Source organism: Podarcis raffonei, chromosome 2, assembly GCF_027172205.1.
Source record: "Podarcis raffonei isolate rPodRaf1 chromosome 2, rPodRaf1.pri, whole genome shotgun sequence".
NCBI lineage: Eukaryota > Metazoa > Chordata > Lepidosauria > Squamata > Lacertidae > Podarcis > Podarcis raffonei.
Window position 1 is genome coordinate 111,289,869 of NC_070603.1, and position 23,743 is coordinate 111,313,611.

The 23,743-nt window shown below is 45.3% G+C and overlaps 2 protein-coding genes across 3 annotated transcripts in view; both read left to right on the forward strand.

Annotated features, from left to right (window-relative positions):
• The first annotated feature begins 1,480 nt into the window (after positions 1-1,480).
• LOC128408680 (killer cell lectin-like receptor subfamily B member 1B allele C) lies at positions 1,481-11,149 on the forward strand. 2 transcript variants are annotated; one of them, XM_053378675.1, is made up of 6 exons: positions 1,481-1,816; positions 6,223-6,321; positions 7,462-7,602; positions 8,725-8,879; positions 9,318-9,421; positions 10,681-11,149. In XM_053378675.1, exons 1-6 carry the CDS (start codon positions 1,732-1,734, stop codon positions 10,799-10,801), a joined length of 705 nt encoding a protein of 234 aa, XP_053234650.1. In that variant the 5' UTR covers positions 1,481-1,731; the 3' UTR covers positions 10,802-11,149. The 2 variants fall into 2 exon arrangements, with proteins under 2 accessions (XP_053234650.1, XP_053234649.1); XM_053378674.1 differs by having other exon boundaries at positions 1,483-1,816; positions 7,462-7,611.
• An 8,709-nt stretch (positions 11,150-19,858) lies between these two features.
• The window catches only part of LOC128408681 (C-type lectin domain family 2 member D-like), a 79,659-nt gene continuing 75,774 nt past the window's right edge, over positions 19,859-23,743 (forward strand). Inside the window, exon 1 of the mRNA XM_053378677.1 lies at positions 19,859-20,150. The gene's annotated coding sequence lies outside the window, so the exon portion shown is untranslated. The remainder of the gene's footprint in view (positions 20,151-23,743) is intronic.

Sequence of the window (23,743 nt, forward strand, 5' to 3'; positions counted from 1 at the left end):
CCTAAAAAGTAAGGGGAAATGTGTGTGTGTCCTATGGAGTGAATGCAGGCTGCGCAGCTTTCGCTGAAGCAAAAGCAATGTGAAGCCTCCTGAGTGCAGCGGGACTGCTCCCACTGCGCTCAGGAGGCTTCGGGCAGCTATCCCTGAAGCCAGGAGAGCAAGAGGGATCGGTGCGCACTGATCCCTCTTGCTCTCCTGGCTTCACTTCGCTGGAGTGGCGCTGTGAGAGGGAAAGCTGCGCAGCGCCCCTTCAGTGAAGGGGCAGGAGAAATGGAGCTCCTTCCATTTCTCCTCCCGCTTTCCTGGAGAGGCGCTGAGCAGAGAGGGAGAGAGTATTTTTTTTCTTGTTCTCCTCTAAAACTACCGTATTTTTCGCCCTATAGGACGCACTTTTTCCCCTCCAAAAATGAAGGGGAAATGTGTGTGCGTCCTATGGGGCGAATGCAGGCTTCAGGAGAGCCGCAGCGCCAGCCCCACAAGGTCGGGGGACAGCAGGGAGGCGGAACGCTGCCATCCCGCTGTCTCCCGATGTGGTTTGGAGGCTGATGGCGGGGAGAAGCGTGCTTCTCCCTGTCGCCAGCCCCGCAAGCTCCGGGGACAGCAGGGAGGCGCAGCGTGTCTTCCCGCTGTCCCCGGACCTGGTCTACAGGCGGGTGGCGGGGAGAAGAGCGCTTCTCCCCGCTGCCTGCCCCGCAAGCTCCGGGGACAGCAGGGAGGCGCAGCGCGTCTTCCCGCTGTCCCCGGACCTGGTCTACAGGCGGGTGGCGGGGAGAAGAGCGCTTCTCTCCGCTGCCTGCCCCGCAAGCTCCGGGGACAGCAGGGAGGCACAGCACGTCTTCCCGCTGTCCCCGGACCTGGTCTGCAGGCGGGCGGCGGGGAGAAGAGGGCTTCTCCCCGCTGCCGGCCCCACAAGCACCTGGGGGGGAATAAAAATTTTTTTCTTTATTTCCCCTCCAAAAAACTTGGTGCGTCCTATGGGCCGGTGCGTCCTATGGGGCGAAAAATACGGTAGGTGCATCTTATGGTCGGGTGCATCTTATAGAGCGGAAAATATGGTAATCAGATATTGTTGAAGTTGCATCCCTGCAATGTCTGGAGCATGGGTAGGCAGACTAAGGCCCAGGGGCTGGATACGGCCCAATCGCCTTCTCAAGCCGGCCTGCGGACGGTCCAGCAATCAGCATTTTTTTACATGAGTAGAATGTGTCCTTTTGTTTAAAATGCAGCTCTGGGTTATTTGTGGGGCATAGGAATTTGTTCATATTTTTTTCCAAAATATAGTCCGGCCCCCCACAAGTGTCTGAGGGACAGTGGACCGGCCCCCTGCTGAAAAAGTTTGCTGACCCCTGGTCTGGAGGGTCACAGGTCCATCTCCCAGCATTTAAGCAACTGGCTTTAATGAAATGAAAGCACCCAAAAGGTTTTAAAAGAAGGTAGTGGGCTTTTAACTTCAGTGTCCTTCTTGACCTCAACAGCAGAAGCCATAGACACCACGGGTCTTTCTCGACCGCAGCTACTTTCTTTAATGTTTCTCCTCCTCCTGCAAGCACAGATGAATATAACCGCAACTGTACTTGGGGAAGGAGGGATGTCATTTAGCTGCAGTCACACAGAAGGGAGCTGATATGTAAGCAAGATAACACGAACAGCTCAGTTTCCGTGAGTTTTACGTGGGTGTGAAGAAAGTTTCTCACTCACAGATAGTTCCACTCTCCAGAGTGACAGTTCAGCATGGATGGAACAGTTGTCTATGCAGACATAAAATTACCAGAAGTTTCCCCACCTGGAAGAAACTTAGATTCAGTTCAGAAGCCAGGTATGTTGAGCTGTTATCAGCGAATTATCTTGAACTGCTTGTGCAAGATGTAGGGGTTGAGGGTAGGACCATTTAAAGCTGATGCAGGAGGGTCATGTGGCCCAGGCCTCAAATGCAGGCACACATTCATGTTTTGGCAATTGCAAAGTTTCACCAGTTGTTTTTATTGCACGGCAAACCAAAATGTGGCACTGTCTCAACTTAAAGGTAAAGGGACCCCTGACCATTAGGTCCAGTCGTGGCCAACTCTGGGGTTGCGGCGCTCATCTTGCTTTATTGGCGAAGGGAGCTGGCGTACAGCTTCTGGGTCGTGTGGCCAGCATGACTAAGCCGCTTCTGGCGAACCAGAGCAGCACACGGAAACGCCGTTTACCTTCCCGCCAGAGCGGTACCTATTTATCTACTTGCACTTTGATGTGCTTTCAAACTGCTATGTTGGCAGGAGCAGGGACCGGGCAACGGGAGCTCACCCCGTTGTGGGGATTCGAACCGCCAACCTTCTGATCAGCAAGTCCTAGGCTCTGTGGTTTAACCCACAGCACCACCCGCATCTGTACAATTAAGTGAATAAGTGGTGTGATTTAGTAAAATACTTTTCTTTCTTTATTTTTGTTAGCTGATACAAATTTTGCCATGTTGAAAAGTTTCAAAAGTTCCTAAATATTAATTATAAAATACATCCATTCTGACGGCACAAGAGAAAAACGATGAGGAAAATGTCCTCTGTTCAGCGGGTATTTTTGTTCAGTGCTTTTTTTGTTTTCTTGTGTTCATCATTTCTTATGCTTTTATTATAACTCAAAAAGCTTGAAGTGGGCCAGGCCTCGCCAGATCTGTCAGGGAGCTCAAAATCAATTTACGGAAACATGCTACCCTTTTCAGCCTCGCTTAGAGCAGCTTTACACAAGCTGAAGGAAGAAATGGGAGAGAACGTAACACTTTCTCACCATGTTTCTGAAGTGGTACCCACTAAAGGGAGGAGGGGATGAGGGAGGTGTTTCTGCATCTGAAGTATGGGACAAAGACTTGCTGCATCATTTCCTGTTGATTCCAAAGAGAACTGGGATAATCTTTGGATAATCCCTTTGTGGTGGGCCAGCACATTTGAAATGAGGGGCAGTAGTGAATTTTTGTTCACAGTCTCACATGTAAAGAAATGAAGCAATGCTTCATTATGCTACTTTATGCATTTTCTTTAAATGTAAAGGACTGGTGAACAGGAACTTTGGAGAACTTGCACCTCTTCAACAGATGACCTGATACCATACAAGTTCATATGACACACACACACACACACTGCCAAGAACAGATCAGCATGAGCATAACACAAATTTTTGTCTTCCTGTGGCTTTTTCATGTGCAATTCAAGATACTTGTTATTATCTACAAACTGGGACCCGAACATATTTGCATGGGAGTATTTTCACTCTTGTGAATTCATCTATATTTGTTAGAATCTCCAGGAAGACTTGGCAAAAGGTGCCATCTATTGGGGATGTTAAATTGATGGTGATGGAAGCAGAATAATCTCTCTCTCTCTCTCTCTCTCACACACACACACACACACACTCCTGTATCTACTTTCTGGACTTCTCTTCCAGATACTGCCCCTCTGAGCAAATCTCTACCTGCCTTTAGAAGGCATGTGGAAACATTTTCGTTCAGATTTGCATGTGTGTGGTGAACTGGTTTGTGCTCTGTTGCTTTAAAGATTTATTTTTGTGGTTGACGCTGCTGTGGTTTTGCCAAATTTGGTTTTATGTATTTTGTTGTACATTGGCTCTGGAGTTTGTGGTTCGAGGACCCGACCCCCGCGAAGTGAAATGAAGACACAAGGACAAGTGATATAAGGTTGATGGGCTAGAAAAGGCCACAACTTTATTGATTACAGCAGTGAAAAGGTATTGGCTTAGGCATTGGATGACTATAGGAGGTGGGTTTATTCACCAGTAGGTGGAGCCTGTTGATGCTAATCCAACTATAGGCTCACCCCTGCTGTCACCGAGGGTCGTGCCATGGCCTCCCGCCAAGCAGGCATCGGACGGAATACACGACCGCCAGATTCCTTTAACGGAATACCCCTACAAATTGAAGGCATAGGCGATGGCCACACCTAGCACTTCGACACACAAGGGGGTGGAGGGAGGGAGGAGGGGTGGAGGGAGGAGAAGGAAAGTGTGGGGGGGGGAGCTTGGAGGGAGGAGGGGGTGGAGGGAGTAAAATGACAATGCGGGGCAAGGAAAAGTTTGAAATATAAACCGTGAGTTAACCTGGACTTTTTAGTAAGGTATTATAAGCTGAAACCTTTTTTGTTGTTGTTGTTTAAAAGCAGTTCTTGTGGTGTTTAGTGTCACTGGCTTTTGCCGTAATAAAACTTGGAACTTTAAAAGCAGTTTTCTTTAGGGAGCCTGTACTGGCAAATGCAGCCAATGACAAGAACCAGGCAAAGGCACACCTTCAAAGGTTCTAAACATGCAGTGCTGAGGAATGGTTCCCTGCCCATAAAACCTCAATTGTCCACCCCAAGCCCTGCCTTATTTCTCCCCCCAAACATCAAGCGGAGGGGGGGTGGCTTAGAGAAACCAAGAGGGGTGAGGTTTAAGTGCACAATGTATTCCAAGCCCCAGCAGCCTTTAAATTTTACAGTGGGCTCCCGATTTAAGTGGTACCAATGGAAGGGGTGGCAGGGTAAATTAAACCCACACTAGAAGAGTAATAATCAATAAACGGCAGGCACAAACACACGCTGCAAGCACACACACACGCACGACTTAAAATTGGAGAGGAGCCCTGGGGATCATCTAGTCCAACCCCAGCAATGCAGAAATATTTAACTGTCCCATACAGGCTCTCAAGGACAATGGAGGGGGAAAACACATAAGCACCCTGGCCAACAAATTAAATGTAAGGCAAACCCTCTCAGTCACCCAGACCAGCCATGCAGGTGGACAGGCAAGGGCAATAGAGGGGAAAACATACAAGCATCCTGGCCAAAAATTAAAAGCACCAGGAGTGGGGGGAAATAGAAGGTTAAATGTAGGTTTTACACGGAAAAGAGGACACAGCAAGGCCAACCTGGATGCCTGGGTTTTTAAAAGCAGTAAAGCAATGAGCGCACGCAAGCCTCTTAAAGTTAAAAGACATGCAAGGAACCAGACCCCTCCCCCGACTCCAAACCTCATGGCTCTTCTCTGTGATGACTCTCCTAGCTGATGATGACTTGCGATGGGACGCTGATGAGGAATGAGGCCAGGGAGAGGCTGGCACTGCAGCAAAAGGCTGCTGAACACGCCCCCTCCACGGCACCTGGTTGGGTGGCCATCGGGGGGGCGTGAGTGCCAGCCAGGTGAGCTGGAGGCAGGGGGCAACGCCCCCTGCTGGGCGGTGCTCGGGCTCCCGCCCACAACCACTCCCCTCTCTTTCAGGGAGGAGAGTCTTTCTGAGGAAAGGCAGCTGAGAAACAAATGCCTTGCTGCTATTTACTTACTTACTTGCTTGCTTGCTTGTTGGTTTTGTTATGCATTTCTGTGCCACATAGGTCACCTGGTAGGAGCATGGGACTCTTAATCTCAAGGATGTGGGTTTGAGCCCCACATGGGGTGAAAGATTCTTACATTGCAGGGGGTTGTACTGGGTGGTCTTTGTGGTCACTTCCAACTCTAGAATCCTGTGATTCTGACCAGGGGATATCTAAAATGGGTCACAAAATAACCAGAAAGCAAGTACCATAAAACCCAAACTGCACTAATCAGAGAACAAAATTAAGAAAAAAATTATTAAAAAATGGCACCAGGCTTAATAAAGGAGGAGGGTGAAAAGGTGGGGGCAGCAGTAAATGAGCAAAGGAAGGAAAAGAAGAGGCAAAGTAGAGCCGGCCCTACCATCAGGCAAAGTGAGAAAAATTGGTTTGCCTCAGGTGCCAAAATGTCTTGGGCTAGCCCTAGTTTAGGCAGTAGAGAGTACAGTACATTTTAGCATGGAGTTAAAGGATTCTGGGCACAGTTCAATCCACTGGTAACTGTTGGAGGCTGGGCTAAACAGCCATTTGATCCTCTACAATTCAATAAATTATCACAGGTGCACACCCAATTCTTAGTGGTCTCATTTTGGCTCCATTCCTTCTCACCTGTTAAGTTCGCTATTGGAGGCAGAGATGCCTTGCAGGCAAAGAGCCCCTGGTTCATTCTCTGGCCAGATAGGACCCCTACCTGAAGCCCTGGAGAGTCATAACTAGACAGACAATACTGAGCTAGATGGAGTAACAGTCTGAGCTGATGCAAGGCACTTCCTTATGTCCCTATTTCATAGCAGAATTCTCCATCAAGGCCCTGCAATGCAGAGTTAAAAGCTGAACACAGGGCTGCCTTGGAACATTATCCCCAATCTTTTCACCTGCGTTTTTGCAGAACACCAACTGTGCCCACGCTGGCATGGAATTATGCTGCAGGTTGGATGGGCTGGAAACATTGTCCTGGTGGTGGCGGTGATAGTGATGGGAGTTTGGGGTAAGTATCATAACGTGAGATTTGCACAAGACTTAATAATGAACTTCCCTGGGGCCCTGGGTGCCTGGGCACCCACAAAATTCCCCAGGAAGGTGCCAGGCACACACAAATTTCAGTGCCAGGACCGTCCACAGGCCGGATTTGGAAGGTGGATCTGGCCCCTGGGCCTTAGTTTGCCTATCCATGATGTTGACTATGGTCTTCTAAGGAAACATGGCCATTTAAAAGAGATAAACCAATTTGAAAACCTCATGATAAACAAACAGAAGCAACAACTTCTTAGTAAGATATATAACAGAATTATGAACGTGGACATATCTAAGAATTCATATCCATGTAATTGTGACAAAGAATTGAGGGGGGAAATGTCTCAGAAGAAGTAGACATGGATGCAACCACATATCCTAGAGCAGACTCTGTGCCCAAATTTAAAATAAAGATATACAGATCAGTATTCCAGTGGTACCTGAGACCTGTATCACTTAATCCATGGGTAGGCAAACTAAGGCCCGGGGGCCGGATCAGGCCCAATCGCCTTCTAAATCCGGCGCGCGGATATATACAACAACACAGTTTAGATATGGTGGAGGTGCAGAGCACCAAATCAGAAAGTGCTTTATATTTTTTTGGGTCTAGCTATAACATAATGATTTTTGGAAAACTGTAATAAATTAATTAAACTTACAACAGGCAAAAACATTGCTTTTAAGTTTTGAATTTTATTTTATGCTGTTTTGCTTTATTGTGATTTTTTAAAAAATAATTGTTATTTTACATTGGTGATATGCTCAGAGCTGCTTTGAAAGGATCATCCATAATGATTCTAAAATAAATAAAAATATAAAATATCTCGGCCCCTTGCTGACTTTGGAAGGACAACTTGGTATTTGCAAAGCATCTTTACGAATCCCTGTGGAAGTCAGCAGAGCAGCGTCACCCAACCTGGTGCCCTCTATCTTTTGGACTAAAACTCCCATCATGGCCATGCTGGCTGAGGCTGCTGGGAGTTGTAGTTCAAGACACTTAAAGGACCCCAAAGTGGAGGGCGCTGTGGAGGCTGCTCATCAGCCAGCAGTACTATCAAGCTTTAAACTTGCAACATAGTAAAAAAAAATCTGCCTAAATCTTTCTCCTCCCCAGTTATAAATAAAACTCCACAGGATCGTGAAAAACAGGTCAAAGCATCTGAATGGTCTCCAAACACAACTCAGTACTGCCCTGCAGGATGTGAAGGAAACAAAGCGTCAGAGGATTTCAGGTCTACTCTGAAAGAAAAATTGTGTGAGACGGGTAAATTCATTTCCTAAGTTACTGCGACATGCTTATGCCTTTGATCTACCTCTGCTGCGCTTTCCAAGTAAACTGTCGTTACTAAATATATATTACATTGTGGGGATCGCGCCTAAAGCCAGAATCACATATAGTCAAAGCACTAAAGTCACTTTTCTCAAAAAAACCCGTCCCCTGTATTTTATTTTTTTGCCACACGTGGAAAGCTGAACATGTTAAATGTGAGTAAGATATGAGCTTACTGCGCTGGAGACTGTTTCTATTATTTTAACATTTGGTAGGGCCGGCCCAAGACATTTTACCATCCTGAGGCAAACCACAAAATGGCGCCTTCCCCACCAGGGAAGAAGGGGTGTTTGAAGATCTACTTTCGGACCAAGGGAAAGAATCAAATCAACCTTACCTGAGAGGTGAAGTGGGAATCAAAGGTGAAGTGGGAATCAAACCCTCTGAATAAACACTGGGTGCAGGTAACAGATTAGAAGACCCCAGAGGGCAGCCCCTGCCATTTCCTTCCAGTGGGGAAGACTAGTATTGCGTCCTATTTGTCAAGAGGCAGCTGTAGAGGGGGCATTGAGGTGATGCTGAGGAGCCATGAAATCCACCCTCCAATGATCGCGTCACAGTCATTGTTGCCACCATGGTGGCAGCAGTAGTGGACGATGTATCCTTGGATGCTGGATCTGCTGCACCTATGGATCCGACCGCCTGAGGCAGTTGCCTCACCTTGCCCCATGGGTGGGCCAGCCCTGAAACACACATGGTACACAATGTAAGATTAACACCTTTTCCTGCCCAGAGGATTTATATTCTGCGTTAGACTGAGGGAAAGGGGGGAACCTGGCATTTGTACTAAGAATAAACTTCTCGCAATCTCATTTGATGAGTTTTCAGTTTCTCTGCATTTGTTCTAGAGCAGCCTTTCTCAACCTGTGGGTCCCCAGATGTTGTTGGACTACAACTCCCATCACCTCTAGCTAGCAAAGCTCAGGGATGATGGGAGTTGTAGTCCAACAACATCTGGGGACCCACAGGTTGAGAACTGCTGTTCTAGAGTCACAGGCACTATGGGTTTTTTTCCAAATTAAAAACAATGGGAAATTTTCTTCTTAGGGGATGGAAGCTGCCACCTGTGCCCCTTGCAGTGGCGTCTGCACAAGAATAAATGCTACTGGTTTTCTGAAACGATTCAGTCTTGGGAGAAGAGCAAGGAAGACTGTATCGCTAAGAAGTCTCACCTACTAATAATTGATGATCAGGAAGAAAAGGTACAAAATATTCAATCTGGACAAGGAATTTTTATTCTTTCACACTTTTATCTCTATTACAGAATGTTTGCTCTTTCACCCTAATTAGTGCTCCATGACCTAGGATTTCCCACAGCTGCAAAATAATAATAATAATATGGGCATGTGAGGGCTTTCGGGACTTATGAGGGCAGGTGTATGTGCTAAGATCTATTCCCCAGCTCCCCGTCCACCACACAGTAAGATCTTTGCCTGGGGTCCATATCCTGTTGGCCTTTTTTCTGGGGGTGCTTTTTCTGGGGGGTACGCAGGGGTATGCATACCCCTAAACATTTTGTGAATATAATTTTGGCCTCATTGAGGGGCAGTATTTCAATACGAGTAGGAAAATGAGAGTGACCCCTAAACATTTTTTAAGAAAAAAGCACTGTGTTTATGTAATTAAATCATATTTTATAGGAATTCATCCAGAAAAATGGGAAATTAGTATGGATTGGACTTATCGTGTCATTGCCAAAGAAGAAATGGATCTGGATCAATGGCTCTTTGTTACAGGAGAAATTGTGAGTACTGAAACACCTGTGTAGGAAAAATTGTGCAAATCAATAGTTTTGCATGATGAACTTGCAAGAAAAGCTACGATAAGGAAAACTGTAGACGTTACCATGGCTATATAGTGGTACTTCTGGTTGTGAACGGGGTCTGTTCCGGAGGCCCGTTCACAACATGAAAAGAGCACAACCCGCAGCAGCGTGTCTGTCTATGCGCAGGTTGCGATTCGCCACTTCTGCGCATGCGCATGATGTTATTTTGCGCTTCTGCGCATGCGCAAGCAGTGAAACCCAGAAGTAACCCTTTCCGGTACTTCTAGGTCACCGTGGGACATAACCTGAAAGAACGTAACATGAAGCAGATGTAACACAAGGTATGACTGCACACTTCCTAAAGGTATTGCAGCTCTGCTCATTTTTACTACATAAAGCATATAGCAAAGGGTCTTATAGCACCTGAAAGACTAAGAGCCCAGTCCAAAATTGCCTCCTGATACATCAGCCCTGTTGAATTCAGTGGGGTTACCTTGTTCAACACTTTCATTCCTTTTCATTTTCTTATATTTCTGTTCCATCTTTCTTCCATCATGGAAGATGCCATTCCTCCATCACATGGGGTTCCCAGGCAGTCATTCGTCCAGGTATTGACCAGACCTTGACCTGCCTAGCTTCAGCAAGACCTTCAGCGCATACTGAGGAATTTCAATGTACAGTGGTACCTCAGGTTACATACGCTTCAGGTTACATACGCTTTAGGTTACATATGCTTCAGGTAACAGACTCCACTAACCCAGAAATAATACCCCAGGTTAAGAACTTTGCTTCAGGATGAGAACAGAAATCGTGCTCTGGTGGCACAGTGGCAGCGGGAGGCCCCATTAGCTAAAGTGGTGCTTCAGGTTAAGAACAGTTTCAGGTTAAGTACGGACCTCCGGAACAAATTAAGTACTTAACCCGAGGTGCCACTGTACAGTCATACCTCAGGTTACAGCCGCTTCAGGTTGCGTTTTTTTGGGTTGAGCACCGCCGAAACCCGGAAGTACCGAAACGGGTTACTTCCGGGTTTTGGTGGTTGTGCATGCACAGAAGCGCTAAATCGCGCTTTGCGCGTGCACAGAAGTGTCAAATTGCAACCCACATGTGTGCAGGCACGCAGACCCGGGTTGCGAACGCAGTAGGTTGCAAATGTTCATCCCGCATGGATGATGTTCGCAACCCGAGTGTCCACTGTATACATACACTGACTGCTGTTTCATTCCTTCTCGCCACAGATTTCCAGCAATACAACCTGAGGAAGGCAGCTGTGGTGCCTTTGAAGACAATAAAATCTATTCTGAGCTGTGTAGCACACAGCTTCGCTGGATTTGTCAGAAGGAATCTGTACTCCTTTGAGTATCTTCATGTGTCCCCATTCGTAATTAGCTACACACTCTCCTTTAGACATCTTGTTCTCCGTCCTAAAAAAACCCTCAAGGACCTTCTTGGTGGCTGCTCCCAGACTTTGGAACTCCCTCCCCAGAGAAGCAAGACTGGCTCCCTCCTTGTTGTCCTCCCGCTGGCAGGTGAAGACTTTCTTGTTCCAACAGGCTCTGGAGAACTGACTGCTTCTAATGAAAGGGCGGGTGCCATGCCGTTTTTATTGTGATATTTTGTATGGTTTTAATAGATTAAATATATGTATATATGTAACTTTAATTCTATCAGTGTGTGTTTGTTTATTTAAAATTGTTGTTTTTCTTATTTGTTTTTAGCTGTTCTTCTTTTTCTCTGTAAGCCGTCTCGAGTCCCTTTCAGGGGAAAAGGCAGGGAATGAATGAATGAATGAATGAATGAATGAATGAATGAATGAATAAAAATAATACAGTCGTACCAGTGTGGTGTAGTGGTTAAGAGCAGTGGACTCATAATCTGGTGAACCGGGTTTGCGTCTCTGCTCCTCCACATGCAGCTGCTGGGTGACCTTGGGCCAGTCACGCTTCTCTGAAGTCTCTCAGCCTCACTCACCTCACAGAGTGTTTGTTGTGGGGGAGGAAGGGAAAGGAGATTGTTAGCCGCTTTGAGACTCCTTAGGGTAGTGATAAAGCGGGATATCAAATCCAAACTCTTCTTCTTCTTCTTCTACCTCTGCTTACGGGTCCCTCTGGATATGTAAACTTCGGTTTGCGAACACGGCAAAACCGGAAGTGTATACTTCCGGGTTTTGCCGCACGCACATGTGCAGAAGCACTCTATTGCGACATGCGCATGCACAGAAGTGGTGCCTCTGCCTATGGACTTTTTGGGTTGCGGAAGGACCTCCAGAATGAGTTAAGTTCGTATCCGTAGGGTCCACTGTATTATAATAACATTAAATAGCCTTCACATGATAATGACAGCACCACCGTACAGGAGATGAGCAATGTTTCCTCTTCTTGTTCATCTCTCTTTGTGGTCTCAGGATCTTATGGATGTGAATCCCCATTACAGTGACACAGCGATGAGAAAAACTGTGCTTGATGGATATTACATTCATCAAGAGTTCTTAGATAGGAGTACTGTGTCTTTTGGAACAGAGTCACCTGTTATAGTGACTTTTTGCACACTGAGGAATAAGATAACCACCCTAAACACTGATACCTAAATTAGGCTATGCGTCTATGCCATCCCAGTTGAAAAGGACCAGTGCTTTTCCCCCTAAAAAATAGGTGCTGGTTCTCACCATGAAGTTGTTACAGTAAGTGTCACACTTTTAAACCAAAATAAAAAGAGGTGCTGGTACTGCGTGCCCTTGAGTACCCTATTTTGAAAAGCACTGAAAATGATTGTTTTGTTTCAGGTAGGAAACTGACAGGCACTTTCCTACGTTCATTCTAAATGCTCATACATTGTTTTAAACCCCCTCCAAGTGTCACCCCCTGCTCATTCTGCTCAAACCTCTGCCATTGTTTAAAATTGCCACTTTCCCCACTCAGTTTCCCCACATCCCAGCAGTACTTGAACCTCTTGTTTAAAACGGCTGCTGTTGTGCAACCCACCTTCTCTTTTGCTCCCCTCCCCCACCCTGACTTCATGCAAATCCAGGATCACGGCAAAGCTTTACAAATCCTGCAATGCATGACGACGTCCTTACATTTTTATGTATATAGGAAGAGAGATGTGTGCAGCAGCCGTAGTAGGAGTAGGATTAGTAAGAATGTTGTCATGCTGCAATTCGTATGGCCACCAGCAGGTGGCCATGCAAACTGCAGCATAGCAACAGAACAGTAGATAGCTGGCCGAGGCAGACAGATAGAGCAAGCACTCTTATTAAATAAAATTAAATTAAATAATAAATAAATAATAAATAAATAAATAATAAATAAATAAATAAATGAAATACAAAATAAAATAAAATAATAATGCTCACCCAAGACTACCACCAGAATGACAGTCACAAAGTCTGCTACTCAGGGGGTACTCTCATGTCATCAGGGAACCTAGGAAGTGTATGCGAAAGAGTGAAAGATACTGTATTGGCCTGAATATAAGCCACGCCCAAATATAAGCTGCACCTTTAAAATTCAAGGGGGGTGGGGAGAAAAGAAAAACAATACCCAAATATAAGCTCCCTTAAAATTCTGCAGGCACTCACACCCATTCCGTTTTACCGTATGTCTGTTTCAGCCGCGATATCGTAAAAGTCAATTTTTGTAAGGTCGCGAATTTAAGCCACATTTTATTTTTTTCACAGTCAGAATTTGGGAAAAAGGTGAGGCTTATATTCAGGCCAGTACGGTAATTTGTGAACTTGAATGGCATGAGTTAGGGATGGAGGAGAAATGTGATTCAGTTCACACTGAAAAATGAACCTGTCAAATTTGCACAACAGGAGAACCAAAACACAGCTATGCTTCACATTTTGTACTGCTCTGAATTTTGTGTAAGTGACAGGCCATGTCAAAACTAATCAGGTTTAACTTGTTGATTTATTGTTCAGAGCAGGCAATGGAGAGGAAGTCATTCTTTTAGGTATCGTGGTAACTCTATGGAGGGTTATATGAAACTACAGTGGTACCTCTGGTTACGTACTTAATTCATTCCAGAGGTCCGTTCATAACCTGAAACTGTTCTTAACCTGAGGTACCACTTTAGCTAACGGGGCTTCCTGCTGCCGCCGCGATTTCTGTTCTCATCCTGAGGTAAAGTTCTTAAGCCGAGGTACTACTTCTGGGTTAGCGGAATCTGTAACCTGAAGCATCTGTAACCTGAAGCGTATGTAACCCGAGGTACCACTGTAACCTTAAATGTCTATCGCGGTGGCTAATAGGCAGCCAGATCCCTTAGCATAGGTGAGGTTTGGGCCTTGTAAATTAGAAAACATCACCTATCTCTCTTTCGTTATAGTAAGTGCCCTCATAAATTATCCAAACCTGGATTTGACTGTAAATTTTAAATATAGATGACCAATAAATGGATATAGTGGCACAAAGGGCACCCACTAAACCATTAAATACTGGAAAGAGGATGTTGAAAACTAGTGGACTGGTTAAATAAATTTGGGCTGCAATTTTATGCCTAAGTGGGAGTAAGCACCACTGAACAAAGTAGTACTTACATCTGAGTAAACATCCAAAGGAGAAGTAAATGGAAGCAACTAACTGATAGGAAGCTGCCTTATCTCAATCCAGGTTATTGCTCCAGCTAGCTCAATATTGCCTGCAGCTTCAAAAATGTAGTCAGAGGTTTTTCCTTGCCCTACCTGTAGATACTGCAGATTTATTTATTTATCTCCTACATTTATAGTTTGCCTTTCCTCAAGGAGCTCAGGGTTTCCCCCTCTGTTTTAACGCTTACAACAACAATGTGAGGTAGGTTAGGCTGAGAGGGAGTGGTTGGCTGACGGTCACTGGATTTGAACTCTGGTCTCACTAGTCCCTTCATGAAGCAAGTGTATTTCACGAAATCTTCAAGCTCTTGCAAAAAAAAGTTTTCATTTAGTCCTCAGTGCAAATTATTTCAACACAGGAAGTACGTTGTTTCCCACGTCTGTGATCTTCAGTGCTTTGTATGCTGCTGGTGAAAAAATATGAGTTTGGCCTAGATTCCACAATTCCCAGAGATGGGACTTTAGTCTGTGTTTCCCATCATGGTGGTTCCTTGGGGACAGCCTGATCATGAAGCAGAGCAGGAAAATGGATTCGGGTAGGTCAGACCTCACCTGGAGTACTGTGTCCAGTTCTGGGCACCACAGTTCAAGAAGGACACTGACAAACTGGAACGTTTCCAGAGGAGAGCAACCAAAATGGCCAAAGGCCTGGAAACGATGCCTTATGGTGGAATACGCAGGATGAAACGGTTAAATCTGCAATGATTAAATGGGCACAGGACATTGGTCATAACATTATGTTTGCTGACCGGGAACAGTTGTGGACCACCGGTATGAAATTTACGGCATGTAATGCCTTAAGAGAGAATATTATGAAAATGATATATAGGTGGTACATGACACCAGTCAAGCTTGCTAAAATTTATCACTTGCCCAACAATAAATGTTGGAAATGTAAGGAGACTGAAGGTACATTCTTTCACCTTTGGTGGACGTGCCCAAAGATTAAGGCTTTCTGGGAGATGATTTATAATGAAATGAAAAAGGTATTTAAGTATACCTTCCTGAAGAAACCAGAGGCCTTTCTCTTGGGCATAGTCGGCCAATTGGTGCCAAAGAAGGACAGAACTTTTTTTATGTATGCAACAACAGCAGCAAGAATACTTATAGCAAAGCACTGAAAGACGCAAGACCTACCCACTCTGGAAGAATGGCAGATGAAGCTGATTGACTGTATGGGACTGGCAGAAATGACTGGCAGAATCCGCGACCAGGGAGAAGAGTCAGCAGAAGAAGATTGGAAGAAATTTAAGGACTACTTAAAGAAACACTGTAATATTATTGAATGTTGAAGGGGGTTGGATTGAAACTAAGTGGTCTTTAGCTGTTATGGTAAAAGAATATGGAAGAAATGTTTTTCTTTTTTTCTTTTGTTTAAATAATGTTTAAGTTATAAAAATTTAAGAAGTTGAATAGAAAATAAGGTGTTAATTAATTGTGAAGCTAAGAGATTAGGATTTGCTGGATAAATAATTTGAACTAGAAAACAAGAAGGGGAGGTATGAGGAAGTCAAGGAACGATGGTTTGGAAATTAGGTTTTGAAAATTATGTGTTTTTAATATTGTTTTTTTTCTTTGTGTTTTTTTTCTTTTCTTTGTTTGTATAAAATGAAAAACTTTAATAAATATCTTATATATAAAAAAAGGAAACGATGCCTTATGAGGAATGGCTAAGGGAGCTGGGCATGTTTAGCCTGGAGAAGAGGAGGTTAAGGGGTGATATGATAGCCATGTTCAAATATATAAAAGGATGTCATATAGAGGAGGGAGAAAGGTTGTTTTCTGCTGCTCCAGAGAAGCGGACACGGAGCAATGGATCCAAACTACAAGAAAGAAGATTCCACCTAAACATTAGGAAGAACTTCCTGACAGTAAGAGCTGTTCGACAGTGGAATTTGCTGCCAAGGAGTGTGGTGGAGTCTCCTTCTTTGGAGGTCTTTAAGCAGAGGCTTGACAACCATATGTCAGGAGTGCTCTGATGGTGTTTCCTGCTTGGCAGGGGGTTGGACTCGATGGCCCTTGTGGTCTCTTCCAACTCTATGATTCTATGATTCTAGGTGTGGGAAGAAGCAAATCAGCACCACCAACCTTGCCTTTGCATTGTTTTCTGGTATCTGAAGAAGTGTGCATGCACACGAAAGCTCATACCAAGAACTAACTTAGTTGGTCTTTAAGGTGCTACTGGAAGGAAAAATTTTTTTTGTTTTGCATTGTTTTATTATTGAATCAGCTCACTTGTCGTGTTGGTTGGATGTTTTTGCTGGTTGAATCACTTACTCTGTGAGGCAAGTCAATACACACACTGCTCCACCTCAGATCACAGCGGGATTCTCCCGGTACTTCCCTCGCCCTAACTAATTGGATGCTCCGCTGGACAGCTCCGCCCCTTCCTATTAAAGCAGCAACAGGCTAAGTCCCTCTCTTCACTGCTTTACATACTTAAAGGGCTAGAGTCCTACAACCACCTCTCTCTCTCCCTTCCCCTCCCAGGCACGCAGGACAGAGCCAGCTGGCCACCTCGGTGCCTCGCTCGCCCCCGCCCTGAACTCGAGCAGAGCCGCCTGTAGCAGAACAGCCTGTGGCGCTCCAACAGGCTCTTCCCGGACTCCTAATCTCGGCACCGGACTCTCGGCCAGGCACCCCTGAGAGCCAGGCACCCTGGCTCCCTGCACCAGTAACGCGTATGGTTATGACGGCCATGATCCTGAGAGTACCTAAGAGCCTATCTTAGCTTCACTGTCACATCATGCCAACGTCAGCAGACCTACCAGCATGGGAGGACTATTGCATTTCTCTGTTGGCGTTGCAAGGAGTTGGCAACGAATGCTGGGGCTCCCTGCAGAAAGTGATGAGCTAGGTTTTACTTTGCTCCTCCTTGGCTCAAGTTCCAGCCATCACTTTTCACCTTTTCGTGCCTTCTGAGGGTTTCGGCTTTGCAAAACAAAGTCTGGAAAAGATTAGGCAATGCAATTTGAGAAATGAACATTTTGCAAGATGGTGGGTGTGCCAATAGGTTTCCTTATAGAGCGTGTTGACATTTAATGTAGTTCTTCATCTCTGAGTTCAATGAGGGAAGAGAACCAGTGAGCATGTTAATTGGGCTTGCTGAACTGGAGTCAGCTTGGCTCAGTCCAAAGGTGGCATAAATAGCACTTACTCTGTTGAAATAAGAGGGAGAGGGAGCAACAAGTGGCCAACATTTGTGAGGAGGGAGGCCTGAGAATTTCAGTGGGAGAGGAAATTACCAGTCATGGTCACTTATTTGTCCTACGCCCGGAACAGAAATAAATCCAGTAAATATAGCTGGTGTTCACTGGTGTTGCTTTCAGACTGCAAGCTTGTTTACTCCTGCTCCTGAGGGCAGGACTCGAACCAGATGTAGGAGTGCAAATATCCAGGGTGTGGGGTCAGGTGGGATTACTATGAGGAATTATTAGGAAAATATGCATCAAGCCATTGTGTCCGCTGTGAAAGCATGGTGTTGACTGGGTTTAATTCACTGACAATAATTTCTGATCAAATCCCACAACCCTCTGCATCTCTGGCCATTTTCTCTACTGTCCATTTCTCTCTGCTTGACAAGTCACGTACACAGCCCAGTGGCCAGCTGCTTTGCCAAGCATGCATCCTGGGCTGTGAAAGATAGTGGGCAGTTTCTTTGATGTAGCTTTTCTGATATGTTAATCTTAGGCTGTTAATCTTAGGGCCAGGAAACAGATCTCACATGAAGGTGATAATGATCGCTGTCCTCCTGGCCATCCTTCTTATCATGTATATTGCTTGTTTATGACCTCAGGGGTTGCCAAATGCACTCATTTGTAGTTCTGTTTTATTTACCCCAGAATGTATGCATGCTTAATTAGTTTTCGTAGTTTAACTTTGTCCCCAAGTGGGGTTTCTTGAAATGCTCAGAAGAAATCTGATTGGTTCTTACGAACACTCTGTAAAAAGTTCTTTTGTGAATAAAACGACCTGGGCCAGAGGGCGGAGGGACAGATTATTATATGCACCCTTCCCAGAGTCTTGCTGGTTCAAGCCTCTGTGTGTATTTTCATTATCAGATCCTTCCATTGCTTTGAGAACGCCACACCAGTGGCTTCAAGTGACAAGAAAGGAGATTCTGACTAAACATCAGGAAGAACTTTCTGACAATAAGAGCTGTTCAAAAGTAGAACGGACTCCCTTTGGAGGTTGTGGCCTCTCCTTCCTTGGAGGTTTTCAAGCAGTGGTTGGATGACCATCTGCCATGGATGCTTTAGTTGAGATTCCTGCATTGCAGGGGGTTGGACTAGATGACCCTCAAGGTCCCGTCCAACGCTACAATTGTATGATTCTATGATATCCTCCCTTCCTCCCAAAAAGCAATTAAATGTGGGGGGGACGCATATTTAAAGCTCTCTTTAAAAGCGTGTTAAAAGTCATTCCAGTGCGGACTGGGAAAGTTCTAGCTTTAAAAACTTGTTGAAAGAGGCAGGTCTTCAGTAGGAGCCAAAAAGACAATAGAGGAAGCACCTGTCAAATACTCAGAGAGAGAAGGGGTTGCAAAAAGGTAGCTGTCACAATACTAAAGACCCAATTCCTACATTGTGCAGAACGGACTTCCTAATAAGATGATATCAGCCGGAGGCCCTTGCCTAAAGAGCACAGCGATCAATTGGGTATATAAGGGGAGAGATGATCTTTCAGGTATCCTGATCCAATTATTATTATTATTATTATTATTATTATTATTATTATTATTATTTATTACTTATAACCCGCCCATCTGGCTGAGTTTCCCCAGCCACTCTGGGTGGCTCCCAATCAAATGTTAAAAACAGTACAGCATTAAATATTTAAAACTTCCCTGAACAGGGCTGCCTTCAGATGTCTTTTAAAGATAGGATAGCTGCTTATTTTCTTCACATCTGAAGGGAGGGTGTTCCACAGGGTGGGCGCCCCTACCGAGAAGGCCCTCTGCCTGGTTCCCTGTAACTTGGCTTCTCGCAATGAGGGAACCGCCAGAAGGCCCTCGGCGCTGGATCTCAGTGTCCGGGCTGAACGATGGAGGTGGAGACGCTCCTTCAGGTATACAGGACCGAGGCCGTTTAGGGCTTTAAAGGTCAGCACCAACATTTTGAATTGTGCTCAGAAATGTACTGGGAGCCAATGCAGATCTCTCAGGACCAGTGTTATGTGGTCCCGGCAGCCAGTCCCAGTCACCAGTCTAGCTGCCGCATTCTGGATTAATTGCAGTTTCCGGGTCACCTTCAAAGGTAGCGCATTGCAGTAGTCCAAGCGGGAGATAACTAGAGCATGCACCACTCTGGCGAGACAGTCCGCAGGCAGGTAGGGTCTCAGCCTGCGTACCAGGTGGAGCTGGTAGACAGCCGCTCTGGACACAGAATTAACCTGTGCCTCCATGGACAGCTGTGAGTCCAAAATGACTCCCAGGCTGTGCACCTGGTCCTTCAGGGGCACAGTTACCCCATTCCGGACCAGGGAGTCCCCCACACCCGCCCACCCCGTCCCTCCAAAACAGTACTTCTGTCTTGTCAGGATTCAACCTCAATCTGTTAGCCGCCATCCATCCTCCAACCGCCTCCAGACACTCACACAGGACCGTCACCTCCTTCACTTCCCAAGCTGTGCAGGTCTTCATACACCAAACTTCTTAGCCTGCTAGCGAATTGTCAGCTTGTTGTGTATTCCTTTCACAATACTGCAGACCTCCCACTAGATGGCAGCTGTTGGTACTTTTTCTGTTGATACTTTTTCTGTCTCCAAACTTCCAAGCAGATCCTGAGGTGATCTCATTATTCTGAGAAACGATGCCATTGCATTGCTTTCTTAGATACTGGGCACCAAATTGGGTGCAGCAGTCCGTTTGCAAAGCTGGTGAAGGCGAGGGTTGTGCTCCTTCTTTGTTCTTCTGAATTCCCTCTAAGGATATCTCTTGGTTTCAAAAGAGGAAGAGACTTTTTTCTTCTGCGTGATATTTGCAATGCTTACAAGACTCCTCCTGATGGATTCTGAACGGCAAGCGGCCTGCTCCCTTGAGGGAAATAGAGCTTTGCTTTGTAAAAGGGGAACTGTCACCTAAACCTTTGGTGAGGCGTTGGGACAGAGTCCAACCAGGTAAGGGAGCATATAGAAACTTTTATTATAACCTCACAATTCTCCCAATTCTCCCTGGATAGGACCTAGCACTGAGTCTTCCGTGTGTTTTGTTGTTACTGTTAAAATTCAAAAGGAAGCCCGGCTACTAGAGATTAATGCACTTCCTGTCCTATCATGGCAGGTGTATCCCATTCTGAAAAACAAAAACTATTTTAGCAGGTTTGAAAAGGTGCTGTAGTAAAGGATACATTTGCAAAGCTTCTTTTCTATTATATTCATTTGCATTTCATTTCCTTCTTTCCTCATATGCCTTTTTTGTTTTCCTGATCGTTGTCCGATATGAAACTCGATGATCCCAGGCAGTGCTTTTTTTCTATAAAACAATTTTTTTTTTAGGAATACTCTCATTTTCCTACTCATATTGAAATACTGCCCCTCAATGAGGCCACACTTAGGCTCACAAAATGTTTAGAGGTATGTGTACCCCTGCGTACCCCCAGGAAAAAAGCACTGATCCCAGGGCATTGTTCCCTGAAATTGTGTGATGGCTGGTTGCTCTGATACAATACAATAAAAAGTTGAAACAATGAGCAGAAGTTACGCCTTTGATTGCATTTCCACATTTGTTTCGTTTTCTAGTTGTCAACATGTTGGCCCTGTTTGATTTTCTGCCAAACCCTCAAGGCGCCACTGATGGGAAGAGATACTTTCGATTCTTGTAACACAGCTGCTGCCCTGCTGTAACTCCTAAACACTGCACAGGGTTTAAGGTTCAACTTGTGTTTGCTAAACTTGCCATATAAATAAACTCTTCCTTTAAAGCAGAGAAACAATGCTTTTATTAATTTGTTTGTTTATTGAAACCCTACCTTTCTGTGTTACAGGACTCAAGGTGGCTTATAGATAATTTAAAAAAAGAACTGCTAAAAACATAGAAAAAGCAATCATTAAAAACAATTAAGAACTTATAGGATTAAAACTATCTATCTATATATACACACAGGGGCACCATCAGGGTGGCCAAGGGGCCAAGGAGGGGACTGGGGCCCCTCAATATTCTGCGGGGATGTTTGCACATCAGGTGCGCACCACACATACAAGTTGTGTGGCATGTGTGTGTGACATGTCAGCATGTTGCAGCATGCACATGTGAAATGACCACATTGCTGGGTGCTAGCCCCCTCAAGTGTGTGTGTGTGTGTGTGTGTGTGTGTGTGTCCAGAAAAAAGCACTGTATATATATATATATATTGTGTGTGTGTGTGTGTGTGTGTGTGTGTGTGTGTGTGTGTCTGTGTGTGTGTGTGTTAATAAAATTAAAATAGCACAGCACCAGCCTTTCATTAGAAGCAATCAGTTTTCCAAAGCCTGTTGGAACAAGAAAGTCTTCACCTGCCAGCAGAAGGACAACGTGAAGGGAGCTAGTCTGGCTTCTCTAGGGAGGGAGTTCCAAAGTCTGGGAGCAGCCACCAAGAAGGCCCTCTCCTGCATCCCCACCAGGTAAGGATGCAATTCCACAGTGGGAGGGGAGAAAACAGAAACTGAAGACCAACCACAGGCATAGGCAAACTCGGCCCTCCAGATGTTTTGGGACTACAATTCCCATCATCCCTGACCACTGGTCCTGTTAGCTAGGGATGATGGGAGTTGTAGTCCCAAAACATCTGGAGGGCCTAGTTTGCCGATGCCTGACCTACCATCTCTCCCAAGGTCCCCCAAGTATTAGTACTGGAACCCATGCTTTTTAAAAAAGTGATTTAGAGTTAGGAGTGAGCAGTGAGATAGCCAGCTTTGCTGATGACACCAAATTGGTAGGGTGGTTAGAAGAAATAGGGATTCTATGGAGATCCAAAACTGGGCGAACTGCATTTTCCATTTTAATGCTCATTCAGTGTAGGCTAAAGCAGAAGATCCTGATCTCCCAAATATGCTAACGGGGTCTGAACTGGTGGTGACTCACTAGGAACTAGACCGTGGGTTCGTGGTGAAGAGCTTGATGACGATGTCGGCCCAGTGTGCTGAAGCTGTGAGAAAAGTGAATTCCATGCTAGGGATCATTAGGAAAAGGACTGGACATAAAACAGTCTATATCAGGGGTTGTCAACCTGGTCCCTACCACCCACTAGTGGGCGTTTCAGGGTTCTAGGTGGGCAGTAAGGGGTTCTACAGCACAAGCTGAATCCTCCTTCTATCGAGCACTGGTGGGCGGTAAGGAAATTTTACCCTCAAGAAAGATGTATTAGTGGGCGGTAGGTATAAAAAGGTTGACTGCCCCTGGTCTATATAATGAGTTGTACAAATATGTGCTGCAAGTGCACTTGGAATAATATGTACAGTTCTGGATGCCTCCTCTAAAAAAGGGATGTTATATATCTAGAAAAAATTCTTCAAAAAACAGCCAAAATGTTTTGGGTTTTTTGCCAAAAAAAAAAAATTTGCAGTGATTTTCAAATTTTTACAAATTCGTCTGTCTATTTATTTATTTCTTCCCCAGCCACTCTGGGTGGCTTCCAACAAGAAATTAAAAATATATTAAAAACATCAGTCATTTAAAACTTCCCTAAACAGGGCTGCCTTCAGATGTCATTTTTTCCCAAATCTGACTTCTTGCACACCTTCCTGGATGTGTCAATGGTTCTCCTTAGTGTTGCATCATGTTCCCCAATTATTTCTAGTTTATCTTCAAACATAATAATAATAATAATAATTTTTATTTATACCCCGCCCTCCCCAGCCAAGGCCGGGCTCAGGGCGGCTAACAAGCAATAATAAAAACAAGTTGAATGAATACAACTTAAAAACAAGATTAAAATACAACATTAAAATATTGAAACATTAAAATATTAAAATGCAGCCTCATCACAGGAGGAGAAAGGAAAAAGGAAAAAGGAAAAAGAAAGAGGGGGAAGGAATCAAATTGGCTCCAAGCCAAAGGCCAGGCGGAACAACTCTGTCTTACAGGCCCTGCAGAAAGAAATCAGATCCTGCAGGGCCCTGGTCTTATGAGACAGAGCATTCCACCAGACCAGAGCCAGTGTTGAAAAGGCCCTGGCTCTGGTTGAAGCTAATCTAACTTCCTTAGGGCCCAGGACCACTAGGGTGTTGCTATTTATGGACCTTGAGGCTCTCTGTGGGGCATACCGGGAGAGGCGGTCCTGTAGATACGAGGGTCCTAGGCCATGAAGAGCTTTAAAGGTCAAAACCAGCACCTTAAATCTGACCCTGTACTCCACCGGGAGCCAGTGCAGATGGAAAAGCACTGAGTGAATATGCTCCCATGGCAGAGACCCTGTGAGGAGCCTCGCTGCAGCATTCTGCACCCGCTGGAGTTTCTGGGACAGCTTCAAGGGCAGCCCCGCGTAGAGCAAATTACAGTAGTCAAGCCTGGAGGTGACCATTGCATGGATCACTGTGGCCAGATCGGGGCGGGAAAGGTAAGGGACCAACTGCTTGATGCGGCAAAGGTGGAAAAATGTCGCCTTGGCTGTTGCTGTAACCTGCGCCTCCATGGAAAGGGAGGCGTCAAGGATTACACCCAAACTCTTAACGGAAGGCAATGGCACTAATTGGGCCCCCGCAAGAGAAGGGAGTTGGTCCCTCATCCCCATGCC